The 27,800-nt window shown below is 39.5% G+C and overlaps 1 protein-coding gene across 1 annotated transcript; it reads right to left on the bottom strand.

Annotated features, from left to right (window-relative positions):
* Positions 1-1,935: 1,935 nt before the first annotated feature.
* On the bottom strand, positions 1,936-26,703 carry LOC119771639 (ectonucleoside triphosphate diphosphohydrolase 2-like). Its single transcript, XM_038267741.1, has 9 exons — positions 26,534-26,703; positions 20,401-20,518; positions 15,882-16,032; positions 15,591-15,750; positions 9,007-9,234; positions 6,282-6,551; positions 3,056-3,175; positions 2,797-2,931; positions 1,936-2,724 (listed from the first exon to the last, which is right to left on the bottom strand). Exons 1-9 carry the CDS (start codon positions 26,648-26,650, stop codon positions 2,512-2,514), a joined length of 1,512 nt encoding a protein of 503 aa, XP_038123669.1. The 5' UTR covers positions 26,651-26,703; the 3' UTR covers positions 1,936-2,511.
* Positions 26,704-27,800: the final 1,097 nt, after the last annotated feature.

Raw genomic sequence — 27,800 nt, 5'->3', positions numbered from 1 at the left:
AGCCTAAACAGTAGTGTATAGGATTTCCTAAAAGCGCCCGCCTGCGAGTTCACGACTCTACGGAAACCGCGGCCGACCAAATCAGATGAAAGTGCGCATTCAGCTCGGCAAAGAACTCATGCTCTTCCTCAACAGAAGTCCTCAGACATTTTTCTTTCGTTGTTTCTTTCTTTGCACAGGTAAACAGCACATTTCTTCTTCTACGCTTGCATTATCGGCAGAGCAGACGCTGAATGCGCACTTTCATCTGGTTTGGTCTGCCGCGGTTTCCGTAGACTCGTGAACCCGCAGGCGCGCGCTTTTAGGAAATCCTAAACACTACTGTTTAGGCTCTAAAAACATTCTAAATGACTTCGTTTCGAGTAAATTATGGACGCTACCCACTCAGGACACTTGGAATACATTGGACGAGCCGTATGGAGGAATATTGACACGTTTTTTGTGGACTTTTATGGACTTTTCTGCCTCGGGCGCTATGGACCTCCATTATTTGAATGTCAGCAGACAGCAAGAAGCCTCCCAGATCTCCAGATGCATTTGAGATATCAAAAAAGTACTCCAGAGTGTTGTTCAGCATGGGGGTGAGTAGAAAATGAAGGCTAATCATGTTTTGGGTGTACTATTCCTTTAAACTGAGGCAAGGATTCAAACAGGAGGTTTGGATCCAGTCTCCTTTTTGAGGACGTTGAAATTACTCTCTGAGCAAGGGAATCATCTTCACCACGACCCGTTCAAGTGCAGCAGGAAATCTGAGTGGCAATCAGCGTCTCCGTTCACCTACACCATCCGAGTTCTGGGTAAACCCTGTTCCGCCCTCCGCCGAATCAGACATACACTGGAAAACCAACACGCAGATTGGAGTCAAGGATCCTTCACTTCTGCAACAATCAGATCCTCTCCATTTTCCCACTGAGCCTGAACTAACAGTCTGTCTTCCCCTCGCCTTCCAGTTCCGGCTGAGCAGAGTTCAGGGAAACTCTGCACATAGCTTAACTTCTTCGATAAAATCCGTCATACTTTTCATCCGTGTCTCTCTTTTTGGTTTCACTGCATGTGGGTCCGAGCCTTAGATAAAATCATGACACTATCCACTTCTTTAAAAAGAAGTGGTCTCCTATGATTAATAACACATCCCCCAGTGTTTTTCACATTGGAAATGAAACATAAAACACGGCAAAAGTGTTGATGTTGTTGCAAGACCACATGCTATCCCTCTCATAAGTCGGTAATTGTGACCTTATTGCCCAACCATTTGATGATTGGTGTAGCCAGTGATGTAACACCATGGGAAACGTGGCAGTTGTAGAAAAAAAGCAGGTTCTACTTTGTATTTAAATGTGATTGCAATGTGGTCTACTATGTGCAAAATGCCTTGAAAAGTTTAAAAGACTGATGCATTTAAATTTTTTTACAGATTCGGTTTTACAAAAGTATTGTGTTGTCTCTGGAAAACAGATAAAAGATCAAATAAAGATATTCTTTGGAGTATGATTTTAGTGAATGTTCATGTTTCAGAAATAATGATTTTTTTTTTTCTAAAATGAAAATGTAGATTTAGGCAAGCTAGAATAACTTTTGTAACAATTGATAAAAGTATAGTTAAAACACAACTGTAAAGGTAAAAAATGAGATGGGTGCAAAGGACCAATAATTGATGGTGTCTATGCTTGTCATCATGATACATTTATGCTGTGTATGTCTTAGGTACAGGAGCCATAAAATTTACCAAGATAAGTTCTACAGGGGCACTGACCCCTGCTGGCCTCTAGAACCACCCATGATGGAGCGTCCTCCTCTCTAACAGAATATCATGAGGCAGATTTTGTGACCTTAAAGGTATAGTCGAGGATGTTGTTTTTCTGAGTGGATAATTAAAATAAGTGGTCCTCCCAGTTGTCAATCATTCTGGTGATATGTTTATGTAAGGCTGTTCTACATGCTCGTCCCCATTTTCACTGTGGTGAGTCTGACATAGTGGAAAAACTACAAATCCCTAAAAGTAAGCTTGTATGAGCAATGCAAACAGCAACTTTTAAAGAGAACGTGCACAAGGAGAAATGCGCTCATGCATGTGATTAATAGTCGTTCCCTCTCAGGTGCAGGTACAGTTGTTGTGTTGTGCATGTGCATTTTTTTTAATTGGAGAGGGTGGGTCTTTTCAAAAATCTGCAAAGATCCTCCACTATACCTTTAAGCTCAAGTGCTTTCAAAGATTTACCACCGTGAATTCAAAGTTTGCTTGGCCAATCTAAAAATTCCAGTTTTTATAATAGCAAAATAAAAACAGAAGAAATCCATATAGAGAGTCTCCACTGAGAGCCAATATTTTTCAGAGCAGAGTATGATGTTTGTTCAACATGTTATATTAGACGATTGCTTTGCTGGTGACAGTTCTTGGTTAGTTTAATTTTATACAAACAGTTGTGGTTACAAATTTGTTTTATAAACCAAATGCTGAAGAAAAAAAAAAAACTTCTTAGCTCTTAAAAAAACTCAGGTGGTGTGTTACCCTTAGAATCTGAAATCTTCTCCTCTAATGTTTGCATTGCTGCAGATCATCATGCCATATACCAGAACAAAAAGAAGAAATACAACAAAGAGGAAGATGATGCCACTCCAACATTTCGGGGGGAGAGCCTTCATCACGCTAAGACTCTCTGCTGGCACTTCATTGCTCACGTTCAGTATATATCCCAAAGCCCATCCCACAGAAGCTCCCCCTGCCTGTAGTGAAAACAGAGAGATGGTTTACATCAAATAAGGACCATTATGGTGTTTGTTCTGTTTATGTCTCACCTTCTTCTGAAAGGAAATAGAAGGAAAGGAAGCCTCATCAAAATGGTACGCATTGGTTAATAGAATCTGTACAAAATTTGACATGGCACAGATATTCTTCATGTATTTCTCTGACTGATTTGTCTTGTCCATTATCTGTAAATGAGAAAAAATAGGTTCCATTTCAGTCCTAATATGTCTGTGATAACTTTTTACTTTTAGTCCTTGTATATATACTAATTACTTTAAATGTCTACAGTATGTAGTTGTAGAAAAGTACCTCTCTGATAGTCATATTGCAGATAAGCGTGGCTGCTTCCACAGCACGGCTAGGCGATGTGAGCGTTATGTTGGTAATTTCTTTGATGTATTTCTGAGTGAAGTAGAAAGCGGAGAATGCCTGTGAAGAAACAATACACTGTTACAACCAGGATTACATCTTATTAATCCACATATATATACATTTTTAAAACATGCTTAAAATGATCCAAGCAGACCATATGAGGCTGCAAAAAATATTAAGGAAAAACAAGGAACAAGTTGAACAGACAATGGGGTATGTAGAACAAGGCATAGGCGAAATGAAGAAAAGAAGATGACAAGAAAACAATCACTACAAGGTTGCAGAATATAATGGCAGGGGTAGAGGTCACCTTCCAGTAGGCCTGGACCTAAACAACCAGCCAGAGCTACAAAGGGGTAGTTTAACTCAAAGCATCAGATTTACATCAGAAATTAAGATAAAATTCTACAAAAAGTATAATTATGTTCCACTTAAGATTAAAAACCTTTCTGTTATCTCTCTCTTTCTCTGTCTGTCTGTCTGAAAGACATATCATTATTTTTAGATGATGTATATTGTATAGTTTTTACCTGTTTTGCCATTTACAACACATATCAAATGCAAAATGAAAGCCAGGAGCAAAGCAAACTAATTAGTATATTTAGTGCCATACACAGATCAAACTGGGACATGGATAGGCATTGCAAAGGCAGACTAAATGAAGCTGGTTAAATAGTAAGTTAAAGGGACTTATAGACAGGAGTTAAACTGCATGGCAGTATAGGAAAACCAAAACGAAAATTAATAATAAAGAACTAACGTAAAAATCCTACATTTACAGAGAACCTAGAATAATTATAAAAAATAAAAGGAAAACTCAAAACAATAATGTGCAGTGGAAATACTGTAGTACTTATGGAGACAAAAGGAATAAATCACATTATCAGGATGGCAGGAAAACGGTCCAAATAAACACACAAAAATGTAAATTAGAAACTCTGAAATCACCAAATCATGGAAAAGAGAGGATACTTATTGTTTGACTGATGTGACAAGTTACAGATCTAAAGATACCACTTTAACATTTTCACTGTGTTCGAGCTCAGTATATTTACACAAACAATATCACTTATCAATGAACTGACTTTGAGAGAGTCCTTCTCATAGTTTCCACCAATTGGTAGTTGTGATGCTCTTATCAGGAAAAGGGACTCTATGTAACCTTGGGACAGCTCTGGTAAAATAGCTTTATCATCGGAAATGCATATAAAATTTCCACTTCAACTCAATATTGCATTATTTAATGTTAATCTGGATAATAAAATGCAAACTACATCAAGTTGAAATTGTAACAATGCAATAATTACTGTTTTCTGTGTTCATCAGTGGATTTGGCACCAAAACACATGATTTTGATACTGTGTTGAAAAAAAAATAAAATAAAAGTAGTTTTTAGGATGAGCTTTAGAAATAGGTAATGAGGAGGGGCAGATCATTAATTCAATTCAATTCAATTCAGTTTATTTATATAGCGCCAAATTCACAACACATGTCATCTCAAGGCACTTCACAGTTCAACCAGATCATAAAGTCAAATTGATACAAAGTTCTCCATCTAAGGAAAACCAGTTGATTGCATCGACTCATTGACTCAATACAATCCCTCACACTAAGCATGCTTGTAGCGACAGTGGAGAGGAAAAACTCCCTTTAAACAGGAAGAAACCTCCAGCAGAACCAGGCTCAGTGTGAGCGGCCATCTGCCGAGGCCGACTGGGTTCAAGAAGACGGAAGCAGAGACACAAAAGCAGCTGTAATAGGCGGCCCCGTCCAGGAAACACACAGCCAGGCAGACGAGCTCCGAGCCAGCTCCCATGTCAGAGGACGAAGAAAGCACATCCACCCAGTCACAGCACAGCTGATGTTTCTTTCCAGGATGACGTCACAGCCAAACAGGAACAGACAAGGCAAAGCTACTCTGAGGAAAAGCAGATAGAGCAGAAGGTTAGAGATTGAACTAACAGATTCTGCAGAATAGGAGAATAGAAAGAGAATGAAGCAGAATGATGAAATGGGGGTCCCTATGTCCTCCAGCAGTCTAAGCCTATAGCAGCATAACTATAGAGATAGCTCAGGATAACCTGAGCCACTCTAACTATAAGCTTTATCAAAAAGGAAAGTTTTAAGCCTAGCCTTAAAAGTAGACAGGGTGTCTGCCTCACGGACTAAAACTGGTAGTTGGTTCCACAGGAGAGGAGCCTGATAACTAAAAGATCTGCCTCCCATTCTACTTTTAGAAATTCTAGGAACCACTAGTAAACCTGCAGATTGAGAGCGAAGTGCTCTGTTAGGAACATAAGGAACAATCAGATCTCTGATATAAGATGGAGCTTGGCCATTTAAGGCTTTATATGTGAGAAGGAGGATTTTAAATTCACATTACACAGTTTTGGCGCAACAGCGAAAAAAGCTCTGTCCCCTTTGAGCTTCCGCCTGGAGCTCGGTATCTCCAGGAGCAGCAGGTGAGGAGGGGCCAAACTATTTAAAGCTTTAAAACCAAATAAATTTTTCCTAAAATAAAACCTAAAAGGGACAGGTAGCCAATGGAGGGACGCCATCACTGTTATGTGCTCCCTCTTATGTACCTGCAGTTAAAAGGGATGTGACCGAATTTTGCACCAATTTTGGGTGCGAGGGAGGACTGGTTCACCCCATGAATAAAGTGCAACGTTCCAGCAGAAATGTAACAAGGGCACAGATTACTGGTCTCAGATTAGAGACGCTTCTCCAGAGCATAAAAAGGAGTTGGCTGCGTATGCTCCCTGGACGCCTCCCTATAGAGGTGTTCCAGGCATGTCCCACTGGGATGCGGCCCAGGTGACAGCCCGGGGGAGGCTGGAGGGGCTTTGTCTTTCGCACTGGCCCCAGAATGCCTCAGACTTCCCCCAGAGTAGCTGTAGGAGTTGTCTGAGGGAAGGAAAGTCTTGGTGTCTCTGTTTAGACTGCGACCTGGTTGTGGCTAAGTGGAAGATAACGAGTATGAGTTTTAGTCAAGCAGAAATTTCTCCTGAATAAACTTCTGCTCCATAAAGTCTTTAAACAAGGGCTGCAGTTAGCTGTAAGGGAAATGATGAATCTGAAAAGTTAGCATAGAGTAAATTTGTGCTAGATTCTTCAAACATATTCTAAATTTATTTATTTTTATTTTTAAAGATCATCTTACCATGAAGCTCCCTGTCACCTTTGGCTGAAACACTCCATCAAAGGAACACATTGAGTAGGAACAGTGGCTAAAATTGAAGATTTCAGATACAGTTTTGACACACTGGTTGTAATCTCCATTGCCCACCACTTTTATAGTCATCTGAGAATATTGGGCTGGTCTGTATTCCTTTGTACAAGGAGAATCAAAGATGTCTTTCTCTAGGTTCATAGAAATATTAAACATTCGTGGATAGCAGGGGTTGATTAGCTGTCCTGTCGCATGTTGCCTCTGAAAGTGGAAAAAAGATGAATGTTAGAAATGGGGAAAGAACAGCCAAACTTAGTGTTATAATTTTTTTACTGTCTTTTTAATCACGAAAATACACCAGCTTGCTGGGACCAACATAGTGTTGAGGCAGTGATGAGAATCAAGGAATACTTGTATGAACAAATGACATAGTTCCATCACATCTAAACATTAAATCAGAGTATATCATTCAACAATTACTCGGTACTTGAGTGACCTTTAACATGTTCCTTTTTTACTCTCTCTTGAGTGTTTTCTTCTATTACTAGTTTTTACTTTTATTTTAGAAAAAAAATGTTAAAGTACTGCTGCTATTACTTGACTACAATTTTGGGGAAGGCTACCCAACTCTGATAACTACCTCAAGACTGATAGGAGCCCCCTCTATTTTTTACAGCAACAGCAGAAGTGAAAAAGGATTTCTCTCTTCAACTCATTGCAAGGTAACAGTTCTGAGGCTTGACAGAACCCTGAGCACAAAGGACTGCAAACGGTTAGATAACAAAAAACCATGGTCCCAGTTCTATACACTTATTGCATTCTTTTCCTTTTATATAGCGCTATGATTGCATTTTGGATTGTCTAAGATCTATAGAGTTGATCTTGGACTAAAGAAAAAAGGAAAGTATTCACTACTGCACTGTGAATATAATTAGATTATTATCCATGCGAAAGCTTGAAAGGTCTTGTTTAGAAGATTTCTAAAAGACGTTTCGCCTGTCACCCAGGAGGCTTATTAAGTTCTAAGAAATGGTGGGGAGCACTGAGATGAATATACTGTAGGCGTAACAATGAACTGGGGAAAACAAAATATGGCTCTTATTGTAATGCGCCGGATACAGACCCAAGATTCACCACAACAGGTCAGTGACAATTTTAATAGTTTATTAAAAAGACAGGTAATAGAAACCCTGACTCTTGGGCATACAGCTCTTGTGTGCAGGCTGGTAAGTCCTGACTACGCATGGAGTCCAGACTCTGAGAGCCAGCCAGGGACAGGCAGTGTGTCCAGAGATAGGTTCAGACATCCAGCAGATGAACAGAGGGAATATCCAGTAGGTTTGTCCAGTTTAGGATCCAGATATGAACTCTGAGTATCAAAGAATGTTGGAGGAGGCAGATAGGTTCAGTAACTTGCAGGCAGAACGGGTCATAACCACAGATAATCAATCCAGTATCCAGAGACTGACAGAGCTGTTCTCAGGCAGGCAGACAAATCCAACAAGAGGTCAGGCAGGCTCAAAGATCAGGGGACAAGACAGGATCTATAACAGGCAGGCAGGCAGACGGGTTTTCAGGAAACAGGCTGGAAGGTTCTCACTGGGTTGGCTCGAAACAATCTGGCACTGGAGACTGATCGGGACGGAGCTTATATGCAGGAGGCGACAAGTGAAACCAGTGGAGATGACTGCAAAGAGGGTGGAGACTGAACCAGAGTGATAATAGGAGACAGAGTCAGCTCCAGTTCCAGGATCATCACACTCATCCCTCCTACTGGATTGGCCATGGAGGTGTCAATGCTCATTAGGGGGTTCTGATGCGTCGTTTACTCCCTTGTCAGAGTGATTTCGGTCACATGGCTCATTAAAATGTAAGGGCAGTTAAGAGGGGAATCTTCTGGTTATGTCTAAGACCACCTCTTCTATTGAGGGATGTTTTTTCCAGGTTAACAATGATGGCTTCCTTAGCTCCCTGCTCAAACCATCTTTCTTCCTTGGCCAGAATATGGACGTTGTTGTCCTCAAACTATTGTCCTTTAGCGTTCATGTGTGGGTGAACAGCTGAGTCCTGTCCTGAGGAGCTGGCCCTTCTGTGTTGAGCCACGCATCTGTGAAGCGGTTGCTTGGTCTCTCCATTATACAGGTCTGTGCACTCTTCATGACATGTGCGGTGTAAACAAAGTTGTTGGCCTTGTTTCTGTGTGTCTTATCTTTATGGTGAAGCAGTTTTTGTCTCAAGGTGTTGCCGGGTTTGAAGACCTGACATCGATACTGGACACTGATGACCATGGTCTCCAATGATGTCATATCTCACATCTCACTGAACTTTTCAAGCTTGACCATTACCTGGATGACTGAGAATCTTCACAGACATATCCATGGGAAGTTTTTATTTTAGTGGTTCCAGTTTGCAGATAGTTTGCATATTTTGAAGAATCTGGATCACTATAGAGTTGTCTTTTGTAATATATGTATAATGTAATATAAATTAAGATTGAGGCGTGACAGAAAGGAATTTTCTCATCTGTTGGTATGCATAGAATGAAGCTTAGATGCAGATTAAGCTCTTAAAATTTTGGATTGTTTTACTTCTCTCGCACAAATCAAAATGCATTGTCTTTTCAGTTCTCTGGATAATTAGTTGTCGAAACGCTTGTTTGAACCCATATAAAGATAAACGCACCAGAAACCTAACCTGAAATTTGTATCATTGATACCTGGATAAGATGAGCCAACAGTTTCCTGAGAAACTGGTCTTGTCCATAGCACAGGAAACTCTGGGTGTACAATGTGTAGGTTTTTCCATAAAGGGTTAGTTTCATCAGATTATCTTGGTTCTCCAACTTTTGGGAGGTTTGAAATGTAATCTGAGTGGAAGCTCCACCTAAATCCAAAGCTCCAGTTGTGCTTCTTCCTGGATTCAGCCAACGTCCAACAAAACCATACTGAAAAGCAGGAAACATTGTATTTAGTACAAAAACACATATTGAAATGTTTTATAACTCATTCAGTGTAAATGAAGCATCACATTATTGAATGTTATTAATATAGGAATAATAAAAATAAAAACATTTTTGGCTGGTTTTTTTTGTGCATGATCATGCATCTAAATCTGTCTTCTTTTTCACATTTATTGTACTAAAATAAATAGACACAATCATGACAGCAGTGTGAGTTAGAACAGTACATATTTGTACTATCTCCAGTTGTCTATGGGCGAGACAGGTCGCGATTCCATCACAGGACAATCAGGAAAAACAACCATTCACACACACACTCACACCTAAGGACAATTTAGAGAAACCAATTAACCTAACAGTCATGTTTTTGGACTGTGGGAGGAAGCCAGAGTACCCAGAGAGAACCCATGCATGCTCAGGGAGAACATGCAAACTCCATGCAGAAAGACCCCGGGCCAGGAATCAAACCCAGAACCTTCTTGCTGCAAGGCAGCAGTGCCACCCACTGCGTCACTGAGCGATACTTTATATTCATTGTGTAATATCCCTTATAATCCCTTTTCACAACAATATCTCTAAACTGGGAAGTAAAACTAAGTATGGTTTTCTTCATAACATACTTCAGAGGTGGCCTGAGACATTTGTATTTGCATATGAGGGTATTTATTTGGCTATTCTAGGACAATGATGATATGGTGCTAATCCTCAGAAGTATAGTACACTATATTGCCAAAAGTATTTGCTCACCTGCCTTGACTCACATATGAGCTTAAGTGACATCCCGTTCCTAATCCATAGGGTTCAATATGACGTCGGTCCACCCTTTGCAGCTAGAACAGCTTCAACTCTTCTGGGAAGGCTGTCCACAAGGTTTAGGAGTGTGTTTATGGGAATTTTTGACCATTCTTCCAGAAGCGCATTTGTGAGGTCGCACACTGATGTTGGACGAGAAGGCCTGGCTCTCAGTCTCCGCTCTAATTCATCCCAAAGGTGTTCTATCGGGTTGAGGTCAGGACTCTGTGCAGGCCAGTCAAGTTCATCCACACCAGACTCTGTCATCCATGTCTTTATGGACCTTGCTTTGTGCACTGGTGCACAGTCATGTTGGAAGAGGAAGGGGCCAGCTCCAAACTGTTCCCACAAAGTTGGGAGCATGGAATTGTCCAAAATGTCTTGGTATGCTGAAGCATTCAGAGTTCCTTTCACTGGAACTAAGGGGCCAAGCCCAGCTCCTGAAAAACAACCCCACACCATAATCCCCCCTCCACCAAACTTTACACTTGGCACAATGCAGTCAGACAAGTACCGTTCTCCTGGCAACCGCCAAACCCAGACCCGTCCATCAGATTGCCAGATGGAGAAGCGCGATTCGTCACTCCAGAGAACGCGTCTCCACTGCTCTAGAGTCCAGTGGCGGCGTGCTTTACACCACCGCATCCGACGCTTTGCATTGCACTTGGTGATGTATGGCTTGGATGCAGCTGCTCGCCCATGGAAACCCATTCCATGAAGCTCTCTGCGCACTGTTCTTGAGCTACATGAAGTTTGGAGGTCTGTAGTGATTGACTCTGCAGAAAGTTGGCGACCTCTTCGCACTATGCGCGTCAGCATCCGCTGACCCCGCTCCGTCAGTTTACGTGGCCTACCACTTCGTGGCTGAGTTGCTGTCGTTCCCAAACACTTCCATTTTCTTATAATACAGCTGACAGTTGACTGTGGAATATTTAGGAGCGAGGAAATTTCACGACTGGATTTGTTGCACAGGTGGCATCCTATCACAGTTCCACGCTGGAATTCACTGAGCTCCTGAGAGCGACCCATTCTTTCACAAATGTTTGTAAAAACAGTCTGCATGCCTAGGTGCTTGAATTTATACACCTGTGGCCATTGAAGTGATTGGAACACCTGATTCCAATAATTTGGATGGGTGAGCAAATACTTTTGGCAATATAGTGTACTTTGTAAACTCTTTAGGCAGGTTTGAAAAATGCTGTAAACAAAGAATGCTTTTAAAAAATGGAGATGTTAACCATTTTTTTGATCAATCATCAAAATACACCGAATAAACCTTGTTGCATTTTATTTTATGCGCTGCATAGATTTTATTGTGTTTTATTGGCTCTCGTACTGTGAGTCAATAGATACAGTTTGTAACCTGGTCGGCCATTTTCTGGGGGCAACTGCTTGGTTTGCTTGCCTTTGTTGCAACAGGCCTGTTCATTGTACCACAGTTCTATTAAAAGTATAAATTTTATTGATCAGAGATATTTTTAGATACTGTATTTTCACGAGGCGCACCGTACTAAAAGGCGCAGTCTCAGTTATGTGTGCCATTGCTGTATTTAACACACACATAAGGTGCACCGGATTATAGGGCGCAGGTTTTATATACCGGTACATGTCCTCTACTACGTTTAAATACCTCTACTGCGTATTTAAAAATAGAGCGGGAGCAAAACTGAGTATGTTTGTGCTTTATTCATGTATTTATTACAAAGTATTAATCAAACCTGGGAGCTGGCCGTGAGACAGACACATTGCTGATGACACAGAGCGCTGTGATCACTCCTCTGAAACAGTTAATTGACGCATAAATTAACTTAAAATGCAGAAATCTGCCGGCAGAATATGTTCGCTTTTATTATCCTGGTGCCTGCAGTTTAGATTATTTAGATTAAAAACACCTACCAGCTGCCGCGGTGAACCACGAGGAGGCGACCCGGCCAGAGGCTGCTGTTGAATGGGATTCCAACTGACAGCGCACCGCTGGTATGTGGGGGTTTGAGCGGCTCCGACAGAACTAATATTGGAAGGCAGGATGGTAGGATGGACTGACTGCAATTATTACGTTTTCAGGTTGACTTTCTCACTTAAAAACATATTAAAACTACTTTATTTCCACTGATCACAGCAAATATAGCTGCAAGGCAAAGAAAGGATAGAGTAGTTCCTTTGTCAGACCTCCCGGAATAACAGCAAGCACAGCGTTCATTTGTTTCACCATGTTTTTCACATCGGCTGTGAGATGGGCACCCATGGAGTCACAGATTAACAGCGATGGTGATGCGTGGAAAAAAACACCTGGTCTCCTTACATACACCTCCCTCAGCCACTCTTTCATCATCTCCTCAATGAGGAGATGAGGAGTTCTGCATTAAGCACATACATGTTCTTTTATACACAATCCACGCCCACACTTCCCCCTTTAAAGTTCTCATAGTGGTCTCAACAACTTCCGGCGTAACAACACACATAGGGCGCACCGCACTATAGGGCGCGCTGCACATTTTGAGGGAAAAAAGACGTTTATATGCGCCTTATAGTTGCGCAAAATACGGTAAGTGCATTTCTCTTTGAAATTCATATTTATATTTAAGGTCTTTGGAACATTTAATCCAATTTTTTCACTGCAAAAAAGAGTTACTTGTACAAAATACTTTGTAAAATAGTATTTTAACTTATAATATAGTGTCATAGCCTGGTCTACATTACCGGATTCATTTCCGGTTGCGAGTTGGACACCACCGAGGTTGCCCTTTATCAGTGTGGGTAAAGTTATCTTTCTACGTGAACTAGTTCAAAGTTCAGTTCACACATTTTAAAATGAACTAGTTCAGTTCATAGTTCATAATTCAAAATTTTGAACTAAGTTCACAGTTCCAAAAAATGAACTAGATCATAGTTCCTTTTTTTTTCATATATTGCTCAATTACACCATAGCCTACTGTAGCACCACAGACAGCAATTATTTTATCAGTTGTAACACTGAAACTGTGCGTCAGATTTCATCTTCATATCCAGTTTTGAATCCTTATCCAACCAGGGTTTACATTAGAATTGAGGGGACAGCATTTCCCCATTGTTCTTTAATGCTTTGTTGCTGTCCATTCACTTCACACTAGTAGCAGCTGCAGCTTTCACCCCTACAGTATATTCTCAAAACCATCAGGAAAAATGTGCTGCTTGAATGGTCTTTTTTATGAGGAATTATTAAAAGAAAAACAGGAAAGTAGTCTTTAAGGTGCAAATGTTTTTTTAGTTTTAATAATTTTTTCAATTTGAAATTCCATTTCAGTACATACTAAAAAGGAATACTGGAATCCTGGAAAATTATACCAGGCAGGTTTAACAAACAAGTCACATGAATAGTAAAACCCTCAAGAACATTTTACTAACACAAACTGAGGGACCAGGCTGAGGTAGGAATTAGGTTACTGAAGTGCGGATTTTTTTACTGAAAGCCGGCGGGCAAAGTTTGCAGAGAAATGTAAGATTGTTGCCATCATCCTCACCGACCACCTGGTCATAAAACTGTTTTAAGTGATCATACTGCTGCTTTTGTCGCCTCCAAGTTCGCCTCCATGCTGCTGTGGCTTCCACGCTGCATTTTGTTTTGATGACACACGCGGCTGTAGGCTACGACGCTGGTAGCTGGTGTTGCCAGATAGGTGTTTTTCCCGCTACATATTAAGGCCTGTTTACAGTGTGATTTAGCCGGGGTTTCGCCTGGAGGGCTCTATAGAAATCTGGCAACCTATTGAACGGAGTTGAACTGAGAGAGCGTGCCGTTCACAGACACCAGAATGAACGAGTTCACAATAACGTTCATCAGGCAGTAATGCAGTACGTTCAGTTCACGTTCGCCCAAAATATGAACGAGTTCATGAACTTTCGTTCAGTGAACACGTTCAGGCACAACACTGCCCTTTATCATCGATTCATTTCATAACTTTTATGGACAGAATTTCTATTTCCCAACCAAGGTGTTGAGGGGATCTGTTTTGGTGGCCTTAGAATCGCATATCTGCTATTCTCGGATGACAGGGTTCTATTGACTTCATCAGGGCGTGACCTACAGCTCTCACCGGAGTTCTTCGCAGTCAAGTGTGAAGCGGCCGGGATGACGATCAGTGCGTCCAAATCTGAGACCCTGGTTTTGAGTATTTTTTGGGGGGGGTTTATTCATGAATGAGGGGAAGATGGAGGAGGATATCGACAGAAGGACTGGTACTGCATCTGCTGTGAAGCAGGCACTCTACAGGTCCATATGTGGTAGAGAGATTTGAGCTAAAAGGCAAAGCTCTTAATTTACCGGTCGATCTGCGTTCCTACCCTCTTCTATGATCATGAATTTTGGGTCATGACAGAAAGAACAAGATCCCACATACAAGTGGCTGAAATGAGTTTTTTCCGTAGTGTTTCTGGGCTCTCCCTTAGAGATAAGGTGAGGAGCTCAGTCATCTGGCCAGTATTTCTCCACAGAGTGGCTCGGGCATCTGGCTAGGATGCCTCATGGACGCCTCCCTGGTGAGGTGTTACATGTATGTCCCTCCAGCAGGAGACCCAGAGGGAGATGTTTCTCGGCTGGCCTGTGAACGCCTTGGGATTCCCCTGGATGAGCCCTCCCAAGTGTCTGGGGAGAGGGACGGCTGAAGCTACTGAAGCTGCTACCCCCGGTTAAGCAGAAGACAAAAGATGGATGGATGGATGGATGGATGGATGGATGGATGGATGGATGGATGGATGGATGGATGGATGCCCTTTAATTGCAGGACTGGCTTCCAGTGCTTACTTCCAGTACTGGCTGTATAAATGGTGGCACCCTATCCCTGCAGTACGACTTCTGACCATTATAGGAATGAAAGACGGTTTTTGCTACCAGCTGATTTTGGGATACCAGGAGAAACACACCAGCAATTGTGTAATGTAAACACCATTTCTTGCTTACATCATACAAGCATACATCATGCAACATTGTGCAGGGTGCAGTGGAGTACAGCAACTCACAAGATCACTAGACTCCAGCCAGAGTAGGTTTGGATCATGAGCAGATGAACAGGAAGGTTTTTGATCATTTAGAGAATAAGATGTCAAATTTGAGGAACATATTCTATGGAACCTGGGAATTCCAACTTCACACCTCTATTTTTGTTTTGCTGTATCAGTGATATTAGTTTTACAATAAAGGTTAAGGGCAGTTTAGGTAAGAAATTGTCTTTTTGGCTTTCCAACAAAAATTTGAAAAAGGTCTTAGAAATGCTATTGTTTTACATAATAGCGTCCAAAGTAAATTAAGATTAAGGTTTTTAAAGTTTTAAATAGGGTTTCGACCTTTTCAGGATCCAAGCTCAATATAAGAAACATTCTTATCTCTATATTTGGGGGAGATATACAATCATATGATCTGTTGTGAAAAAGCTATATTACTTAATAGGTGTGTTTGCAGCTGCACGATTTAACATCATCATGTTTCTGAATCAAAAGGCTGCTCTACATCTGCTACAACTATTATGCATTCCATTACTAATTCACTTCAGTAACGGCAGGCAAATACAACTTACCTTAACAAAATTTTCAAGTAAGTAGTTGACTGTGACCCAGCCATAGGCCCCCTCGGCCTGCCCAGTCAGGATTCTGGCTTCCTTATACAGGAAAGGGTAAGACTGCAGTTCATTCTGTACTTCTTGCAGGACACGTCCAGACTCTGTATGATTGATTATGCTGTAAAAATGAGAAGTGTAATGAAAGAAAAAGAAAACTGTCAAGATATTTTGATGCATATTATCACAAATGGAGTGACTGAAAAAGCAGGTAGAAAATTATGTCTTGTATTTAAGAAACTTTATAGTAACCTAAGTAGCCTCATCCCTGCTGTAGCACCCAAGCAAAGTGGAGTCTGGTGATGTCTAGATTGCGGAATCTCCTTTAGTGCGTGCTTCATACATTCCTGCAAACTCTTGGCAGCACCACCAGGTTTTCCAGCATAACTAGATATCCCACCACCTGGACAAAAAGAGTATGGCAGCTGTACTAAGAAACAGACTTCGTATGAACTTCATAGAATTACACTTCCTTTTTCCAAGATGTGGTTTCCAAGGGACTTCAAAAATAAACCAAATTAAAAGGGAACAAATTTAAGTTACCAATGTGCCCCCAGCAGGGGCAAATTGTGAGGAAGTCACCTATTTCACAATGAAGTCAACTCTTTCACAAGAACTTGCATTACTGTAATGAAATGAAGAGAGTTGATGATTTTAATCTGATGACAGAATGGAAGTGAAAGTGACCTTTCTAATATAGACAGTCACTTTCACTTCCATCTGGACATTCAGGGTTAAATGTGAATTTCTGGAGAGAAAAAAAAACAACTTCTTTTTGCATTTATATATATAGATATATTAAGAAGAAGTCAATCAGCTCATCCACTGGGGCAATCAGGACTACCTGGAGCTTAATCCTGAAAAAACACTGGGGATGACTGATTTCCAAAGCATATCCCACAATCTGTCCCTGCACCTTCATCAAAAACAGCATGTTTTGTGGGCATCAGTTCTTATATTATATATAACATATATATAATATAACAGAGATGGTTCTCACACAATTACTGTGAAGGAGAGTCCAAGCAAAGGCTGTAATATTTGCAACAACTCAAGAACAACCTATAAAAAAGCCACTAGTCATCTTCTTGACCGCCGTCACCCTCTGTTCTGTATACATCCAAACATACAGTTCATCTTATCTGCACAGGAGACTATTATGGAGGATCAGGAGAGTCACTGAAAAAGAACAACAGCCACCTCAAATATATAATTGAAGTCTAGAAACCTTATTTGAAAAGTATTTTCTAATTACACATTTTAGAGTGAACTATAAAAGAGAAATTTTAGGTTGTAGATTTATTAATCCTTTATTAAATTCTGCAATTTAAAAAAGGAAATTTGAAACCCTATTTCTAAATAAATATTGAAAAAACACAATTCATAAATCTGATATATAATCACATATTTAAAAAGATAATTCTTTATTCCATTTCCATTTTTTCCACCTCACAATTTTAAATCTTTTTTGCCGTAGCATTTTCATACTACTTTAACAGAACGGTGGCAAAATTCGTCTTTAAAAATTCAATATAAAATGTGCGGTTATAAAACTTTTAAATTGGAATTCTACCTGTGTGATTTAGATGTTAAATCATTTTACATTCATAAACACATTTCTAAACATCTTAAAACAGGTGCCAACATGCTTTGCACCTGTTGTAAAGATGCAAAATGTGTAGGCAGCTGTTTTAAGAAGTGAGACCTTCAGAACATCAGGCCATTAGGCACTATTTTCCAACTTAAAAACTTGGTCACAAGCAACACCTACCACTGAGCACATGATCACATGATTAAGATCCTAAATAAGGCTTCAAGATTATAGCACTGTCATGTTCTTTAGAAACTAAACACAGTGACAAAGGACATTTTTTTTCTAACAAGTCAACAACTTCTTTATGATACCATGATAAATTTATTGAGACATTAGCTGAAAATGTAGATAGGTAACACAGATATAAAAAGAACTCACTGATTTATTATTAAAAAACAACCTCATAAGATAAGCACAGAATATTGAACTCTTCATAGATAGGATATATTTTTTGTTTCAAGAATAGAAAACGAAATATCAAAAAAAAAAAAAAAAAATGTAGAATTAACTCAAAGGGAATCTTGAGTCCAAGTCGATTTTCAGTAGATGTGTTTATTGGTTAATATTTTTTTTTATTAAAAGTGTTTTCAGATGCTTACATGTTTAAAGTCCAGGGGTGCTCTGTAACTTTTTGGTTCCTCAAAGAATTTCTGGTTTTACAAACTCTGGGAATCATATTGAGAATTAGAGGTTACAGCCATGAGCTCTTGCTCTCCTGTCAGTTTGATATTTGCATTAATGCAAATACAGGTTCCATTTGCCCATCAGGCTTGCTTTATACTAAATCGCATATTTTTCAGAATTAAGATACTTCAAGTATTTCTCTGTAAGAAACGACTTCCTTTAAGCCGTGAATGAACATTTCACTTTTTCCCAAACAAAAGACCATTTTCTAAGACATAGAGGGTCAGTGTGGAGCCAGAAGAATGAATCCTCTTTAAGACCTTTCATCACTGACTATAAAGGATATGTTTTAATATAAAATTTGTCCAATTTTTAAAACTCAGTGTCATTTATAAAGAAACTTCCCGAGGACCACTTTTGCAGCTTGTCGAACTCAGCTTTATTGTCCAATGTGCACTTAACAATAACAAGACGTACAGTGTATATGCGTTAGCCTGCTCCCGGCTACGGAAGCCCAACCATGCCATATCAGTACACTTAGTTTTCAACGTTCAATCTTGACAACACTTATACTTAACTACTTCTCATTCTAGGCAACACTAAATACATCATGAATCCCCCCTTATGTCTCGGAGGTGCATATTAACTAACTCACCTGCACTCTCTTAGTGCCTAGTTAGTTACTAGAACCTAATGTTAACAAATTTGGTCATTTTTCATTAAAGTCTTTTACAGGTTGTGGTTTGGTACTAATGGCCTTCTATACGAAATAAAACGGACAATAGCCACAACAGTAATCCCTTTGATTTGTCATTGTGATTGCACAGTACAACAAAATCTGTCCTTTGCATTTAGCCTATCTCTGACTGCTTGTTGCCTAAAGATGACTTAGAAAGCCAACAACGAAAGGTCTGAACAAAGTATGTATGTACCTTCTGCTTTTTGGATTGAGTAAGGATACTTATAAATATATTTTTTTCATTTTAATTTATATTATCGATAGGTTGTTGATATTTTACTAGTGAATTACACAAAAGGCCACTGTGAGGATGGCAGAGTGAGGAATGCAAACAGGCACTATAATAACATGGGAATATTTACAGGGCAAGTAAAATAGCTGAAGACCAACTGCCAGCAGTTCAATGTCCAGGCAACAATTTTTCTCCTTGACTATTACATGAGCAGGATTGCACCAACGGCTATTTACTAGAACAGCAAACCCCCTTTCTTTTACCTAACTGCTCTCAGTGCTATTCCTGACTGCACTAACAGTCCAGTAGCAATCAATTGACACAATGACATCAGGAATTTTTGGACTCAGTCATGTTTTTGTGAAATGCTGTTAAACTATTCTCCCGGTACTTCCTCGTGCTCCTTGCAAGGGCTGTTAATTCCTCTATCTTGTTAGCAGTAGATCTAACATGTCTTCTGCCTTATTGTTCTCCTCTGCTGTTTGTTTCCACCTCTGAAGCCACAATATGTCCTTCTAAAGATTCCTGGATTTCTGTTGATTTGGACATCATGCCGGCTGGTTCCAGCGCAATCAGTTGATCCCTGCTGTAACCAAGTTGTTCTGCCCTACAGTTTAAAAACTGTTAAAAAAAGTACTTTGAAAGCAAAGGAAAAGATGAAGAGTCTCTTAATAAACATTATTGAAAACAAGCATCTTGAAGAGTGCAAAAGAAATGTATGTAGAAAAAAGTCATGAAAAAAATATAACGGATAAAGTAAGAGCAGGAGGTAGGAGTAACCACAACGCTGCATACATGTTGGCAGCTGCTCACAAACACTGACTCAAGCCATTTAACGAGGACCACTTTTTATATTGATTATTTAGCATTCAGTAGTAGACTATAGTAAATGATGCCCAACATGACATAAGCCAATGATAATGCTATAAAACAACACAGTTATATGAAAGCAATTGATCCATGTCAACAAGCAGTTTAAATTTTTTGTAAGGATTAAGAAACTGGAACAATGATGTGCACAAATTACTAAATGTTGTAAAAGATGCATTATTCTGCAAATTTTAATGCTGTAAAAAGGCACCAAACCGACTGAAAAAAAAACTACGTTTAGGCAATGAAATCCAATAACTTTAGTGAAACTCAATGATATTGAATAAACCTAATTAAAATTAGTGTAAAAAAATTTAATGAATTAACTTCACAGCATTAAGTCAAAAACGTATTCTAATGCTATTTATTTTCTAAACTGTTTTTTTTATTTTATTTTTATCCCAAATTACTTTAGATATAACTAAATATACAATATCCTTTATGTTTAATCAAGTGTGTTTACGGAACAACTTGACATAACTTGGTTAGCTAAATCAACAGTTCATTTGAGCCCTTCTGACTTGGAAAGCTGAAAACCCATTAAAGAATAGAAAACCAAACATGAAGAGCAGAGAACTGCTACAGGCACCTTCAATGCAATCTTGAAGAAAGCTCAAAATTCTTAATTACTGCTAACCAGCAGAGAGAGTTATTTTGCAGTCAGTAAGGATGTGACAAAGTGTAGTTATTGGTTTCATTAAGAAATACTCACCTTCCACATTACATTCACTGTGCTGGGTAACAATACCAGTTCCATTTTGCTTCTCAGCTGGCCAAGTGTAGATGTACAAGGAGGTGTGGGAGGACCCTGCATCAAGTACAATTCCATACTATAGACAGACATACAAAACAAAAAGTCAGAAACATTAAGGATAAGGTGCATAGGTGTATTTCAGTTTAAGGCTAAGGTTTTCAATTCATCAAAGTGTATTTTTCTATATTTTTTATGATTTACATTTAAAAAATAGTTTTAAATTGATTTTATTGATTTTATTCATAAGTGTTTTAAAGCGATGTTTCATTTTAAATTTTGATTTTACCCTTCTATGATGATTTTACCTGTAGCACTTTGAGAGTTTAAAAAAATATATAAATTGCATTACAAATAAAATGTATTATTATTATTATTATTATTATTATTATTATTATTAAATGTAGTTGTGTTTTAAAGTGCTTTTACAAAAACCATTCTTTTATTTCTATTAATTCCCTTGTGCCTAAATTATGCTCTATACAACCATGTGGTTGCTTGCCATGCCAAATCTTTAGTATAAAGCTACTAGAGAAAATGGATTAAATCTTACACTGCTAACTGAAAAACAAACAAACAAACAGAAGACTACTAGCACAGCAAAAACCCAATAGAGATGGGTAACATTTTCTGTTTATTTTCAACACCTAAAATTTGTCTTTTTTTTTCCATTCACATGTTCTTAAGGTTAATGTACTGGCTGAGGTGGGTACAGTAAAAACATGTGCTAAAGTAAGAGTAGCATTACTTCAATACATTTATTTAACTCCTGTAGAAATAAAATTGAAATTTATCCAGAAACATAATTGCCACCAAAGTAGTTTGTGAAGAAGGATTTTCAGGAACTAAGTTTTTTTATTTTAACAAAAGTATGAAGTAAAAAATTTGAAGTTATTTGCGTCATGTATTCTAACGAATAATTAAAAAAATTTAATTTTAAAACAAACATACTAGATATAGAATGTACTTTTTACTAAGTAGAACAAAGTATTTCCTGTAACAAAATCTAATGTCTACTGTTTCTTTAAGTAGACAAGAAAGTAAAACATCAGTAAGACAATAGCTTGTCTACAAGAAAGGAAGGAATTATGTGTGTCCCTATCTAATGGATTCTGTTGAGAAACGCTTATTTTTCATTAAGTTAATTTGTGCAATATTTGTTTGGCTGAAGAAAAGCAGTTAGAAGTAAAAATTATGATCTAGTAAACTACAACTCTTTTTTCAAGATTTACTCAAATATAGGTAACTGATTAAATGTAAACATACACTATATTGCCAAAAGTATTTGCTCACCTGCCTTGACTCACATATGAGCTTAAGTGACATCCCGTTCCTAATCCATAGGGTTCAATATGACGTCGGTCCACCCTTTGCAGCTAGAACAGCTTCAACTCTTCTGGGAAGGCTGTCCACAAGGTTTAGGAGTGTGTTTATGGGAATTTTTGACCATTCTTCCAGAAGCGCATTTGTGAGGTCGCACACTGATGTTGGACGAGAAGGCCTGGCTCTCAGTCTCCGCTCTAATTCATCCCAAAGGTGTTCTATCGGGTTGAGGTCAGGACTCTGTGCAGGCCAGTCAAGTTCATCCACACCAGACTCTGTCATCCATGTCTTTATGGACCTTGCTTTGTGCACTGGTGCACAGTCATGTTGGAAGAGGAAGGGGCCAGCTCCAAACTGTTCCCACAAAGTTGGGAGCATGGAATTGTCCAAAATGTCTTGGTATGCTGAAGCATTCAGAGTTCCTTTCACTGGAACTAAGGGGCCAAGCCCAGCTCCTGAAAAACAACCTCACACCATAATCCCCCCTCCACCAAACTTTACACTTGGCACAATGCAGTCAGACAAGTACCGTTCTCCTGGCAACCGCCAAACCCAGACCCGTCCATCAGATTGCCAGATGGAGAAGCGCGATTCGTCACTCCAGAGAACGCGTCTCCACTGCTCTAGAGTCCAGTGGCGGCGTGCTTTACACCACCGCATCCGACGCTTTGCATTGCACTTGGTGATGTATGGCTTGGATGCAGCTGCTCGACCATGGAAACCCATTCCATGAAGCTCTCTGCGCACTGTTCTTGAGCTAATCTGAAGGCCACATGAAGTTTGGAGGTCTGTAGTGATTGACTCTGCAGAAAGTTGGCGACCTCTTCGCACTATGCGCGTCAGCATCCGCTGACCCCGCTCCGTCAGTTTACGTGGCCTACCACTTCGTGGCTGAGTTGCTGTCGTTCCCAAACACTTCCATTTTCTTATAATACAGCTGACAGTTGACTGTGGAATATTTAGGAGCGAGGAAATTTAACGACTGGATTTGTTGCACAGGTGGCATCCTATCACAGTTCCACGCTGGAATTCACTGAGCTCCTGAGAGCGACCCATTCTTTCACAAATGTTTGTAAAAACAGTCTGCATGCCTAGGTGCTTGAATTTATACACCTGTGGCCATGGAAGTGATTGGAACACCTGATTCCAATAATTTGGATGGGTGAGCAAATACTTTTGGCAATATAGTGTAGCTACTACACACCTCTGGGAAATGAATGTGGTATAATATTAATAGTTTGAGTTTGTTTAAGCATAGTTCATCCCTTTGCAGTGTGTGTGTGTGTGGGGGGGGTATCTCTTTCGTTCCTCTTCCTCTAAATGTTTGAGGTTTATAAAAAATGTCAGGACTCCTGTCTGTGTGTTTGTGTTCTGTGTTTATCTCCCTTACTCCACCTGGTTCTGGTCCACCTCCTCACACACCTGCTGATGGTTTCCTCGTTAAAGGAGTCTAAGCTGCTGACTGCCACTACCTCGAGGCCAGAGTGTTTGCCAGTTTTGGGTACTCTAGCCAAGTTGAGTTTTGCTGAGTCAAACTGAGTTCTTGTCAACCTGAGTTTTAACATTGTTTGTCTTTTGCCTCTCGGGAGGAAGTCATCCTGCAAACTGGATTTTTCGGCCCTTCTCTCCCTGAATCTCCCAAGAGATTGTTTGAGCTTTCCACTGAGAAAGGGATTCATCTCCATTACGACCCGTTCAAGTACCGCAGGAAATCTGAGTGGCAGTTTTCTCCATTCACCTACAAACAACCGTTTTCTGGGTAAACCCTGTTCCGGCCTCCACCGAATCAGACAAACACTGGAACTACAGCATACAGACTGGAGTCAAAGATTCAACAACTTCTCTGGAAACGTGAGTCAGCAACCAAATCCTCTTCTCCAAGTTCACAAATCTATGTTCCCACTGAGCCTGAGCTAATTGCTGTGCCTTCCCCTCACTTTTCAGTTCCGGTTGAGCAGTGTTCAGAGCAACACTTCTCTCTGCATTATCTCTTTGATAAAACCTGTTAAACCTTTCCCCTGGTCTCCCTGTTTGGTCTTCTGCATTTGGGTCTGAACTTTAGTAAAATCATGACAACAAAGCTATTTATATGCACAAATCGAGCGAAATACTATAGCAAAAGAAAAATCTGTTAGGCTCTCTTTTTGACATCAAGACAATTATTCTTATTGCCACATCGCCATTCAGGACTGTTAAAAATAAAAAGAAATGTGCGAGGTCAGATTTTTGAGTTTGTGTCTTTTTGCATATTTTTTATTTCATTGACCCATTTATTTGTCATTTTTGATTTGAAGACTTATCAAAACACTTTTAGAGGGTTTAATGTGTTTTCTTCTCTCATTGACCATTTGTCTCTTAAAATGGTATACATGCAGTTTATGGACCTCTCTGTTATCTATACTTGCTTGCCCTTGCAGTGGAATGGCCAATGGTGGCCAACTTCAGAGGCCAGGAGGGAGAGAGGTGGGGTACACCATAAGGGTTGCCTGCCCTTTGCTGAACAACACATTAATACTTAGGACAACCATGCACACACCGACTCATACCTAAGAACAGTAAACCAAATTATCTAATAAAAACTGCTGCACAAAATGCTCTGCTGCGCAACCAAGATATTTATGTTGTGAAACTTCTTAGTTTTTCACACTGTGGGGATGTCATGATCTTGGCACCATAGGCTGGGTTTTACTCCTTTTCCTCTCCTCTGCTTTGCTCTGCCCCGCACTCATCATCTCTTATCAGATCCACACGTTTCAAGATGCGGAGTTCCGCTCCTCTGGACTTCACTCCTTCTTCTGGGCTCAGACTGAACTTTGTAAGGTTGGTGATGTTCATGCTCGTAGTCATTCCCCATTTGAGTTCTGAAGTCACAGACCTGAGTGAGTGTTTCCAGTGAGTCGGCCTCAGCTGATCAGATGCCACACGCATCATTTTCAATAAACCCTTTTTAAGCAATCACTGTCTGTCTTGTCTGAATTCTAGGTCCTACGTTTTGAGCCTTCTGACACGGGACGCTGTGCATAAGGTTAACGAGGATTATTTCCTAATGTTAAAAGCATCTGCTGAATCTGATATGGTGCATTCATAAGATCCCATGGCAGGAGAAAGAGTATGAGAAATTTCCCACAAAAATATGCTGCTTGAAACCCATTGACTTTACTCAAATCATTCTGTAATGCCTGTGTAAATTCTGAGTAATCTGGATCATGGAAACGATAAGCAGGCTACAAATCGGAAGGCAACGACTTTCGCTCAGTTTGCTTGAAGCAAAAGCAAAAAAACTGAGCAAAAGTCTTTAAGCCTATTTAAGCCTGTTTGTGGTGATCATTCTCTAATGTTAACATGTCATTGCTGGAGCTCAGCATAACTTCAAAACATGTTAATTGTTTTTAAATGACATGTTATCATAATTTTCCCCTTGAAAATATTTGAAGTTGTTTTTGAGATGAGCAGAAAAGACAAACATATATAATTACAAATGTTCTCTGCTATGCTTAGGTCTGTCTTTACACCTCTTTGAAATTTTCTCTACTTCCTTGCTTAACATATTTTAAGTACTGCCCTAAATCCTACATGTCAGTCATGAACAAGACTGTTCTAGATTTAGGAGAAATAGATCAAGTAAAGAGCAAAGCAGTTCAATCTGAAAAGTGTGGAACACATTGTATTTACCCTCCATTACAGTTAAAGCAATATTTATTGAAACTCCATGGCAACCATTTTCTTTATCACTTAGCTAAAAAAAAATAGACTCGCTCTAAGTCTAATTAATTCTTAGTATAAATACCGCTGTTCTTTGATGGGCTTTGTTAAGAACATTAGAGAACTAACAGTATCATGAAGTTCTTGTTACAAAGCATAAAGGTCAAGAAGAAAGAAGCAGAGTGTTAAGCTCCATTAGTTTATGTTGCAATATCTCACAAGTTTTTAATTTCTCACAGAGCTCTGTTTAATCCAAGAATTGAACTTAAACACATAGTACAACTTTATATGTGCCAAGACATGGCTGCCATCTAAGCTGACTGGCAGGGTAGAAGACGTAGCTTTGACACCCATAGTAACTGTGTAGAGCTGTAGAAATATTCAGGTCTGGTTGAAAATATGTTGCTAGGACAGTTATACATTTTGCTCTCCTGTTATCAACCCTTTTGCAAAAGCTTGCACAAAAAAGTGCGATCTAAGAATGACACAGGAAATCCTGTGTGCTGATGGCTATATTTGCAGCAAACTTGTGAAAAAAAGGTGTTCTGAACAAATGAGGCAAAATGTTAACCAGCCACATGTCGTGCAAAGCTAACTCTGCACATAAACCCTGGACATGTCATAGCAGAATGGCATATTGGCAAAATGTAATATTACCATGATAGAGATTATTAGGTTTTAATAGAAGTGCACCCTATTTTATTTGAGGTAGTCTCTGTTTATGGTAGAGCTGTGACTGATTCTAAGAGCTAAATAAACTTCCTTTTGATTTAACAACCTGAATAGACAGAGACAATATTTTCGTTTTGGTTGCTGATTAATAACTCTGCTTGAAATTCTAATCCAACTTAATGACATCTACCTATAGTGCATATATATTTGAACTATATATATATATATATATATATATATATATATATATATATATATATATATATATATATATATATATATATATATATATATATATATATATTTATGTTTTTATGTTTTTTTTGCTAATAACACAAGAATGCAGGGTTGCACCCTCAAACAATGGGCTACTAAACGATATGCAAACCAAACCTACCATGTTCTCAGCAGGCATCTTCACCTCTTTTACTGGAAGGATCACCAAGCAAATCCCAATAATTGCCAGAATCAGCAGCAAAATAGCACTGACAATTTGGGCGCGATGGGGACTCATAGTTGAAACTCTTTTGCAGGTTCTGTGTGTGCCTGACTGCTCTGCAAAAAGAAAAATGCACTCACACATATGTTTGTGTGGGTTTTATTGACATGGTTTCCACAATGTAAAATGTGTTTCCTCTTTCTAACTCCAGACCCTCTTTCACAACCACTATTGACTAGTCATCTGAATTTTGTCAGAGTACAAGTAGATTTCTCAGATAAGAGAAGCTGTGGCCATAGTGACAGTCCTCCAGCTTCCAGAAGAGGGGATTAAGAAGGTAGAAATATAGACTTGCACTTTGGGGTTTGGAAATAAATTTTACATATTTTTTTTTTTATTTATTCAAATAACAAAATTAGGGGATCAAATTTCATGTTTTTGTCATTCTCTACACGCTTGTTAGGTCATATGTTGTTGTACTTTCCTGTTTCATGGAAGGTCTGTTGATCACAGGGTGTAGTATATCATAAATAAATAGGGCTACAGTGTAGGATGCAGGAGTTTGTCTTGCAACTGGAGAGTCAAGGCTGATTTATACTTCGAAACTAGGTCGAATGTGTAGGTGTCGCAGTGAACAAAAAGACGTCCCCACCCCCTCTGCAGACACTCTGCTGCACCTCTCCCAAATTGTAGGTGACCGCAGACAGGAGGCCTCTGATTGGTGAAATCTACATCCGCTTGCCGGCTAGTTTTGTTTGTATGACCGCAATTGCGGAAAACAACCCATGGAGATGGACCAGCTAGAAAAGTGGGACCCATTTTCCACCTGGATCCCTGCTCTTTTTCGCCCTCATGTCCCTCCGTTGTCGGACAAACTCTTCCCCACTTCCTCAACGCTTCGGCCGTACCTAAACCAATAGCTACGTGATTGTCCCTCTTGTGTTGTGGCGTGGCATATAACATAGTGCAGACCACGCTTTAAAATTGAGCATAAATCAAAAATGTCTGTGTCAAGCTCGATTGACATACTGCTGCGGTGAGTAAAACCTGCCCTTCAGTGGTTTGAAACCTAGCTCTGTCTGTTTCCTTCCTTATGTCCTTAGGCAAGCAACCTCACCCACAATGCCTATACTGATAATATAATCATCTTTCAATTGTTGATAACCCAGGAGCTTGTGGGTGTTTGAAGTAGTTGGTTTTGTCTGGTATGATGACCTCGATTGAC

This window comes from Cyprinodon tularosa, unplaced genomic scaffold (assembly GCF_016077235.1).
Source record: "Cyprinodon tularosa strain WSP-4 unplaced genomic scaffold, ASM1607723v1 ctg683, whole genome shotgun sequence".
NCBI lineage: Eukaryota > Metazoa > Chordata > Actinopteri > Cyprinodontiformes > Cyprinodontidae > Cyprinodon > Cyprinodon tularosa.
The sequence above is the reverse complement of the archived record's forward strand: the minus strand, read 5'-3'. Positions and strand labels throughout refer to the sequence as shown.